The 9,764-nt window shown below is 43.2% G+C and overlaps 1 protein-coding gene across 2 annotated transcripts; it reads left to right on the top strand.

Annotated features, from left to right (window-relative positions):
- The first annotated feature begins 1,084 nt into the window (after positions 1-1,084).
- LOC140002055 (RANBP2-like and GRIP domain-containing protein 8) lies at positions 1,085-9,467 on the top strand. Of its 2 annotated transcripts, XM_072035147.1 has the most exons (6): positions 1,086-1,421; positions 3,383-3,450; positions 3,958-4,069; positions 5,046-5,198; positions 6,082-6,139; positions 7,296-9,467. In XM_072035147.1, the coding sequence occupies exons 1-6, from the start codon at positions 1,347-1,349 to the stop codon at positions 7,400-7,402; spliced, it is 573 nt and encodes a 190-aa protein (XP_071891248.1). In that variant the 5' UTR covers positions 1,086-1,346; the 3' UTR covers positions 7,403-9,467. The 2 variants fall into 2 exon arrangements, with proteins under 2 accessions (XP_071891247.1, XP_071891248.1); XM_072035146.1 differs by lacking the exon at positions 7,296-9,467 and having other exon boundaries at positions 1,085-1,421; positions 6,082-7,192.
- The last annotated feature ends 297 nt before the right edge of the window (positions 9,468-9,764 follow it).

Raw genomic sequence — 9,764 nt, forward strand, 5'->3', positions numbered from 1 at the left:
CGGAATGGATGCCTCAGCTTTGCCCCCTTCTTACTGCATGGGATCAATCATGCACGAGGAAGAGAGATTCCTTTTGAAGCTCCTGCTTAGAATAACAGTAGGGAGCGCTTCAGAAAGCCCAATGGATGTAGCTGTAGGGGGAAGGAGCTGAGCCTAAAGCCTTCCTGCCTCCAGCAGCGGCAAATCCTGAGCTCAGTTCCCACCAAGGTATCAAAACATGTAGTGAGCCAAGCTGAGTGTGGTCTGGTTGTAAGGTTAGCAATGAATATGGTCAACTGCTGTCCTGCCGGGCGGGCTACCCTCCTGGTGCTGCAACCACTGGGGACAACACGGTGCCAATTCCACAGAGATGCTGACCAGCGTCAAGGCGCTTGACCTGGTCTGCATGAAGGCAATTTCACATCACGAAAAGCAAAGATTTCCTCCAGTGACTCCCGAGCCAGCTCTCAGGTTCTCCTCTGCACCAGCGCTAAGACTTTTAATCCTCAGCCTGGCAGGTGTTGACAAACTTTGTAATCCTCGTCATTTAAAAAGAAGAGGGGAAAAAAATGCTGTTTCTTCTTATGGAATTAAAGCCAATGTGTAAAGAAATCCCCATTAATAGGGCAAATAATAAAACAGAGGGTTAACTCCGGCAGGGTGTCAGGTGGCTGCTGCTTACAGAAATAAGGTGGATACTTTATTATTATTTTTTTTTTTTATAAAGGCGGGAGGAGTTGTGGAGATGTGGGTAGTGCTTAGGTCCAGCAGGAAACTTGTGCATGTCAGTGGGACGCTAGAGACTGAGGAGGGGATGAATTTTTAACGCAGCCTGTCCACAGAGATATCACACCATTTGGGGACAGCCCAGTGGCCTCCATTTGACCAAAGTGCCTGGAACTTGCAGAAAAGCGAGAGGGGCACACCTCCAGCAAGCCGCGGGGCAACCGCCTTACGGCTTACAAAATTAAATCAATCAATCCAAAAGAATAAGTTACAGCTCGTGTCTCAAACTCTGCAGCCTGCGCGTCTTCAGGGCTGCTCCCAGCTACTTTCTGAGGGACCCTTTGCAAACTCAGTTCCTAAAGCCCTGTCAGGGAGCCCCAGCGGCCGCCCCGCGCATGCGTCACAGCCTCGCCCCTCCCCTCCCCGCACTGTGGCAACGGCTCCTGCGCATTCAGCGGGGGCGTGCGCAGTGTGCGCAGTGTGCGCAGTGTGCGTAGCGCGCTGCGTGCGCGGCGTTCCTAGGGCGCGGCCGGTGCCCCGCCTGGAGCTGTTTGTTTGTGCCGCTGCGGCGGCGCGGCGCGGCACGGGAGCGGAGCGGAGCGGAGCGGAGCCCGGCCGGGCTCGGCGCTGCTGCGGTCGCCATGTTGAGGCGCAGCAAGGCCGAGGTGGAGCGCTGTGTCGCCTCCGTGCAGGCCTCTGCGGCTTCTCGGAGAGAGGTGAGCGAGGCCTCGCCGCTTCCCTTGGCCGGCGGGGGGGGAGGCGGAGGGGGTCCCGGTGGGGTCCCGGTGGGGTCCCGGGTGGGGTGGGGGGCTAGGGGGGTGGCCGGCGTCGTGAGGGGAGGGTTGGGGCTGCCCCTGCCCCTGCCCCTGCCCCGCGGCGCCTCACGGACAGGAGGGGTTTTATAGCAGGGCTTTCCTCGGGGCCGGAGCGAGGGAGAGGTACTTTCCTTCACAAACGAAGCACCGCGCCGCCTTCAAGTTTCAGTGTCCTTTCCGTGCGGCGCCGTGGAGGTTTCTGGCCGGCCGCTCGCTGAAGCGACAGCGCCGAGCGAGGGGGGCTGGGGGCGCACAGCTCCGCTCCCTGTCAGCCAGCGGGCCCGGGGGTGACAAACGCCACCCGTGCCCATTTTAGCTGGGAAACGCTCAGCCGCCTGATGCGATTCAGCGGGCCCTAATCCTGAAAGATCCCGGCCTGCCGCTCGGAGTTGCTTTGAAGCGGCGTGAATGTGCCCGAGCTAAGCGTGATCCGGTAGGGACTGCGTGCAGGGGCTGTTCCTTTGGTTGGTGCCTTTCCCAGCAGCAGCAGCAGCAGCAAAGCTGTCCTGTGACTTTGTGGGTTCGACTTGGGCACTGTTTGGGCTAGACAGCGTCAAGTGCATCGCCGCCAGGTGCACAGATACGTTCCCACAGTGTTGATACTCCCCGGTGGCCTCGACACAAAATATTTCCTCTCCTCTTCTTGTGCTCAAGGCCACCGGACGCGTTTAGTTTTGACTTTCGAGCGATGCTTACAGCTGACTGTGTAGCACAGTCCACCGAGGGAATAGTTACTGGTTTCCTTGTTGTGTTGATTTCGGAGGGAAGGGTCTGCCAAGGCTGCAAGCGTTTCTTTTGAGGTTGCTTTTCATCCCTGTCCGCAAGGTGTCAAGCGTGAGTCCGCTCTGGCGTGTCAGTGATACCTGAAAAGATGGACCGAAAACGCGGAGGCCTGTTTTCATTGAAATTCGCTTAAAGTTTTACATAGATCACTTGGGGGTGGGGGAGGGGTGGGGAGTAGCAATTTGAGTGTATTTCGAATGCAGACCGTTGATTCATGTTTTGCGTCGTTGGGCCTAACTACCTCCAGTAGTTTGGAGTTCACAGACAAAACCTGCTTTTTGATCCGATGTTGGGAGCTCGGATTTTAAATACATATTTAAAAATAGCTTCTACCTTGAAGTTTTTGCTTGTGACTTTGTAGTTCTCTAGCTCTTTCCTTTGACTCATTTCCTCCTGCCCGTGCTTCTCCCATCTTGCCCTCTTGCTTGCTCAGTTTTCTGTTTTGCTTTTTCTCGCTTTCGTTTCCTTGTTTTATTCCTCCTTAAATACCTTTCGTCTTTCATCCCCAGAACAAGTGTGTTCAAGCTATCTCAGACTGATGACATCAGAAATAAATTACTGTATTGATGCATTTTGTATATAAACTGAGAGTAGGTGGGATTTCTTAGGTGGGAAGAAAACATTTTACCTATATTGAAACAGTTGTGAGTGATATGTACTAGACCAGGACTAAGTACCATCTTTTTTGTTTACTCTGTCAGATTTTAGGGGTTCTTTTTGCAACATTGTTACATTGGGGGAAAAAAACAGGCTGTACTTTAAATGTAGCAGACTCTCTTCTACTTCTTCTACACTCTTCAGTAAGAAGTGGTTGTGAAATGTCACAAGTATTAAGGCTTGTTGCTTGCTTCACCAGTAACCTCAATTTCACGTTTGTAGCCTTGGCCAGTTACAGGAAAAACATTGTTTTCCAAATCCCACATCTTTCAAAAACAAAACTTTGGTTATGAGGAGCGGACTGGAGCTGATAACTAGTTATCAAATTCAGTCTCTCAAAAAGTATCAGAAGGGTCTTCCTATGCAATTACTTTGAAAGTGTTGTACATCTAAAATGTGCTTGTTGTGTGTTTTCCATTCAGAAATCGTTGAAAGGATTCCAGTTCGCTAAGCTGTATTTTGAAATAAAGGAATATGAACTTGCTAAAAGGTAATACGCGTTGCTGTATTCTGCTATTCTGTTCTCTAAAGTACTTTAGAAAAGCTAAGTGAATATGAAGTAGACTGGAGAAATCAAGATCACTATCATGCTGCTTTACAGTAGCAGTAGATGTGGGTATCAAGTGCTGTTTAAATCTTTATAAAACAGCAACTTAGATAATTAGTTACGTGATATTGAAAAACTTGCTGTTTGAAATGGCTTTTATTCCATTGTATTATGAAGCAATTACAGTTACAGTTTCTTTCTCTTTTTTTTTTTTTTTTTTTTTTTTAATAAATACCAATACTTGGTGGCAAATAAGTAGCGTCTGTACATGTAAAAATAATGTTCTGTACTTTAAGGTCCAGACCAGGTATCTGGAACCAACCATGACTGCATTTCCTGTATCACATGTTAAATTCCTGCCCCGCTTCCATGGACACTGGGGGGGGGCGGGGGAGGACAGAGGGACTCGTATTATTGAGGAATATTGATCCTTTTTTTCCTGCTCCATAGGTATATATTTACATACCTCAGTGTGCAAAAGAGAGATGCGAGAGCACACAGATTTCTTGGACAAATTTATGAAGCTGAGGACAACATAGAAGAAGCTTTTGGATGTTACAGGGTAAGTACTCCACCGACCTCCGATGTCCTGCTTTAATCCATTGTAAAGGGACTTTTAAAATCATTCTGTTCTGGACTTTTCTTAAATGCATAGAAGAAAACATGTTTGTGGAAAAAGTGTAATATGTATGCTTTCTGTTGCCAAAGGTGTATATGACGTACTGCAGAGGGGATTCTTCATTTGATGTGTTTTGCTTCATCAGTATTTTTTTTTAAGATGATTCTTTTGTGACCTAGACTGGGTCTTTGTGCTAGCTGCTACTAAATTCTTTCCATATCTTACATTGCCCTTTGGATTAGGGAATTTGACAGCAGTGACAGATTCTTAGCAAGGGCTCAGGTGACAGCAGTAATCTAGTTGCTACTGGAAGACTAGACCTAGGGTGTTTTCTAGTTGTTCGTATTTATTGCTTTTTTGGGGGGTTTTGTTTGGGGGGGTGTGAGATGGGGCAGGGCGAACATAATTGACATTTATTTATATGATTGCCCAATGAAAAATTCACCATCAGAATGCCTTTGTTCAGGTTTTGGGGAGGGAGAGGATGTGCTCAAAAGTTTTGCTGCCAATACATCCCAGCTTGTCGTAGGGTGTGACTTAATTATATATTTCTTCAAAAATGTCTATATGGAGTTAGACTAAAGGTACGTAAGAGTCCAGCTGCCTGCGTATAGCTGGTGGTGGGGGCAGAGTAGCTGTCTTCTGCGTTTTTTCCCTTGGAAATTCTTTCTTTTCTGAATTTTTGCTCTTTTGAGTTGCAGCAGATGTATCTGGGTGCTGTAGACTAGTGATGCATTTAGCAACTGAGGTCTTTCTTAACTCATTCAAAAAGTATTTACTAATAGATCTGTCTAATTTGAATACCTGTGTCTTTTCAATGACTGTTATAATTTTCTTTCCCATTCTGTGTGGATTGCAAGATCAAGTTACCTTTTTTTTCCTGCCTTTTTTTCCGGTGTGCGTGCATGGGGAAAACTAGCGTTCTGTGGAGTTGAACCCAATGCAGAAAGATCTAGTACTGAAGATAGCGGAGTTACTGTGCAATAATGCCGTCACTGATGAAAGAGCAAAATACTGGGTTGAAAAATCTGCTAAGTTGTTTCCTGGAAGCCCTGCTGTTTACAAGTTGAAGGTAAATGCCAATTTCCAACCTCTGTTCTGTGACGTTCAGAAGCTTCTAGCGTCTGACTGGAGGAGCACTTTTCCCGTGTCATCTTCTGTAAAACTTCCTGGCTAAATTATTTTAGAATCTTGAATATTAAATCTAATGGAATTAATATTCTTTAGATGTAATTCTTCTAGAATTTATTCTATTTTTCTAGATTTCCTATTCTTCTATTTAAAGAAATGTTAATTTCTCTGCCATTTGACACTTCGGTCTAGCTTTCAAGAAAACTGCAACTGCAGGCTTTCGTACACTTGTCAAGGTTTCAGGGTTGACAGTCTTCAAAAATGCAGGAAAATCATGCTAGTAGTCACATCCAAGAAGTTAAGACTAGGTAGGCAGTTCTCTATTTATTGTGTGACTGGCAGGAAGGTATCAGGCCTGAGAACTCAGACTTCCTTGCCCTCTATGCTGCTTGTTTGTTTTCTAAATTTGGATTAAATAGAGCAGAAAGTAAGGAATGCTCTAACTCTCGATTGCTGCGTAAAAGCCTTCAGTCGCACAGTCTGACTTTTGCACAGGTATTAGTTTTGTGTAACACAGCAGCAATGACACTTAGTCTTAAGATGTTTGTTTTAGACAGGCTATTCTGTGGCAGGGTATGCTGCCTTTGAACCAAATGGTTTCACAAGCTGAACATGCCATCCATAAGAGACAAATTCTGATTTTTTTTCCCTATTTTAAATGTTTGAGTGTTTCATTAAGCTTCGTAATAACTGGAAGCTTTTCAGCTTTAATAGTTTAAGTAATGTAGTTTGTGTGGTGGAGGCAAGAGTTGTCTGTTAATGTAGTTGTTGAAAAGGCCCACATGCAAGATGAAATATTAATGCGTTGCCTTCATGTTCAATAGGAGCAGTTGCTGGATTGTAAAGCACCATCGCTAGCGGAACTTCATAAATATGATGTTGGTAAGAGGCGTTACTCTCTGAAACTCAGCATAAACATGACTGTCTGTACCAGAGGTTCTTCTAGAAATACTTCGTATTGCAGTAAGAAGACAGATAGCAACACTGAACAGCTAGTATGGCCCTAATCACTCCAAAAGAGGAGTGAATATGTAAGGAGTTCCAATTTATGCTGTAACATGTTGCTGAGAAGCAGTATTGTTATGCTTGGTTCTTAAGAATCTGTCACATACTTCCCTACTTCTATCCTTTCTGTGTTCTCTAGTCTGTTCTGATCCGTTTTCATTTGCTGCTGCCTGTTTAGCTCTTTGTGTTTGGACATCGGTAAGCGTCAATGGGAAGGCAGGTCTGTCTTCCTATGTGACCTATGAATACAGGCTCCGAATATGTTTCTAACCATCTAAGAATGAATTCAGCTCTGTAATAATGGCAGTGTCGGACTAATACTGGTTTGGAACAATGGGCAGTAATGTTTGTGTTATCGTCATTTGTGCCAAAGATGTACACTTGGGTCTTCAAGACAGAACAAGGGAGGACCAGGAATGACAAAAAGGAATTTGCATTGGGGCTATATGGGTGCTCATGCTCATTGCTAATGTAGTCGGTTAGGTAGGACTAAATATTCGAGCAAGAGGCGTATCTATTAGTATTTTTAGAGTCGAGTGTGAGGCAGCCTTTATCAGAAATGAAAGTGCTCAGGTTCCCTAAATGGTGGACTGGCTTCTCTTTATTCTAAACTAAATTCTTAACAGAGAAACTGTGACTATTGTACATCAATTCTCATTGTATACAACTAAATTCCTCTTAATTTACTCAGTAGCAATTTGTTAAATTGCAGTTCTGAAGTGTTTCACTCAACGGGAAATAGGAGAGGTCCGGGTCTATTCAGCAGTTAATCACTTTCCTGAAGCCATAACAAAAAGGAAACTTTGGCTACCTCATGTTTCAGTCCGTGCATAGATTGATTCAAACAAGTCATGGAACAAAACTTTGAGCATTTCTCCGTAATTCTTTAGGAGATTACTTTTTCATTTCAATATGTCTTGCTTTATGCTGGTCGCTGTAAACGCTTAAAATACACTTTCGCTGGTTTGGATAAGCAGTCTTTATTTATTTAAGACTATATTTTTAATGTAAAGTGTGTTCTTTTTCTCCACAGATAACACCTTACCATCCCATTTAGGTAAAAGTCAGAGTAATAGCGAACTGCAAGTCGCCCGTCAGAATCTCCAGGTAGGAACTGTAATGGCCTCAGACATTTTGTAATGATCAGTAATGTTACAAAGATTCTCACTTTTGACAGAGAATTCAGAAATTACTAACTATATCACTGTCATCATCCACCTCTTCCCCTAAATTAGTTCACTGACTTGGTAATGACATGGGTAGTGGTTAGATCAGATATTTGCTCTGCTGAAGGGAGTTTGAACACAGTGCTATTATTCCAAGAGTTGTGTCTTGTGATGCGGTGTTGGCATGGAGAGAAACACCTGCAAGCACTGCTTTTCCTGACAGCACCTGAAACTATGCTCTTCACTCTGGGCATTCAAGAGCACTTGCCCTCTTGACTTGATCTTCTGTGAAGACCATCCCTTCTGCCTTTACTTTTCTGCTGCTGGTGACTCCCAATAGTTTATCCACCAGCAGGCTTGGGCCACTAACTAAAGAGCTCCCAAACCTGCATTGGTTTTATTCTGTAACAGCTTCTGTGCTTCTGCTAGATTTCCTGCTGGGACTGTCTTTTGCACCATCCAAGATGAAAAGAATTGTGCGTATCTTTTTTCTCACCACTTTCCTAGAGGTGCTTTCCACTAACTGAAGAAACAATACAGCAATCTAGTGTTTAGGGCACTGGACTCTTTTGTCTTACAGATAATAGCATTATCCAAAACTTCTGGAAACAAAATCCTACTTTTAATTGTCTATGCTGTTACTTGAACAGCCATGCAGAGTTGAATTCTGCATTTTGGAAGGCCAAGCAGTCCTGCCGCAAATCCAATTGAATGTAGATGGCCATTAGGATACTTCTAATTAGTCAGCTATTGTGTAACACTATAATTAAAAACAAAACCTAAGCATATCTGCAGAGGAAAGAATTCTAGTTCACTATAAATCGGTAATTTCATGTGTTTCGAAGGCGTTTCAACATTTTTTTTCCTTGGTATAGAGGGAGCGTTCAGCACAGGAGAAATATGCACTGGAACTTGAGAGACGAGAACGTGCTCTAGTTGAGCGAGAAGAATTGCTTCACAGATGTGAAGCAGCTTTCGCTGCAATAAAAGATGCTGATGAAGACGTTTAGGCAGTACTTGGAACTATGAAAAAAGTACAATAACTTACTTAGTGATTCTTATTGCTCCCCATACATTTTAACTTGCTTGTAGTTTTCTTAAGCCATCATATGTTTGCTGGATATAATGCTTATTTCTTTAAAGTGTTTGAAACCCCCAAATGAAAGATTTAGCATAAAAAGTGCCAAACTGTTGTTAGTGAGTTTGGTGTGGTTTCCAGTTCAGAATGGTGCAATGAATTGTGGGATGTGTAGGTACAGATTACTGTTGAAATTTGGGAAAACTAGATTAAAATGAAGCAGTTAACCACTGGGTTAGAGAGGTCAGTAAGACTGGTGCTTCCAGTATTTGCAGGTCTTCGGAACAGACTAGACAAACATTTGGCAGGAATGAAGTGATGCACTTTATTATGATACAGATGGTACCCGATTTGATAATGGAATTGGATGGTTTAGACATCCTGGCACCACCTACAACAGCCCTGTGGTCTGTGAAATTATTGCCAAATCCCTGAAGAACTGTGAAATTATTGTCAAAACCCCAAATATGCAAGCCTTATAAAGCATTGTGTAATGTGGTTTGGAGAAATTGAGAATATTAATTCTTTTTTATTTCCTCTCAAAACCTTTCACTTATAATTCTGCTGTCCCTGACTGTTTTGAAAGTTTATGGTCAATTTCAAGCCACCTTGCTCCTGTTCCATCCCAAGCTGGGCAAGCTTTTCCAAGGCTTGGTTAACTCTAAAGGTTTGGCCTTTTCAATGGAAGTAATTGAGCACTCCGTTTGGAGCCTATCTGTAGCATTTTCTTTGTTGATGAGATCATTTCTATATTTACCGCTTAAGTCCTTTTTGCAGCATGATAACAGTCTGAGAGTGAGGCTTAAGAAAATGTAGTAGATGGTTGAATTCCTAGTGCAGAAGACAACACTTCTGAACAAAAAGCTATTTTCACATAGAAGATTCTCACGGTTTCTGAGAAATGGAATGTTACTTTCTGAAAACATTTGTTTTATACTCGGCTTCAAAGCCTCAGTGTTGTTTTTTTTTTCAGAATCTGCTGGAAAATATTTAATTATATTTCAAATTTCCAGTGAAGGGGAAAAAAGACACATTCCTTGGTTTCTTTTTCAAGGCACGCAGGTTTTTGACTGTTACAAGTAATTGTCGCTTCAATTTTCCTTTGTTGCAGTTTCTTTTGTCTGTTTTTGCTTATATTTTAATGGTATGTACTGGTATTAAATTATATTGTGGACTAATAATAACAACAAATATTAAAAGATTACTATCTTGAGTTTCACAATTATTTTTTTCCAATTCGATGAAATGTAGCACGTAT

Source organism: Anas platyrhynchos, chromosome 3 (genome assembly GCF_047663525.1).
Source record: "Anas platyrhynchos isolate ZD024472 breed Pekin duck chromosome 3, IASCAAS_PekinDuck_T2T, whole genome shotgun sequence".
NCBI classification, from domain to species: Eukaryota; Metazoa; Chordata; class Aves; order Anseriformes; family Anatidae; genus Anas; species Anas platyrhynchos.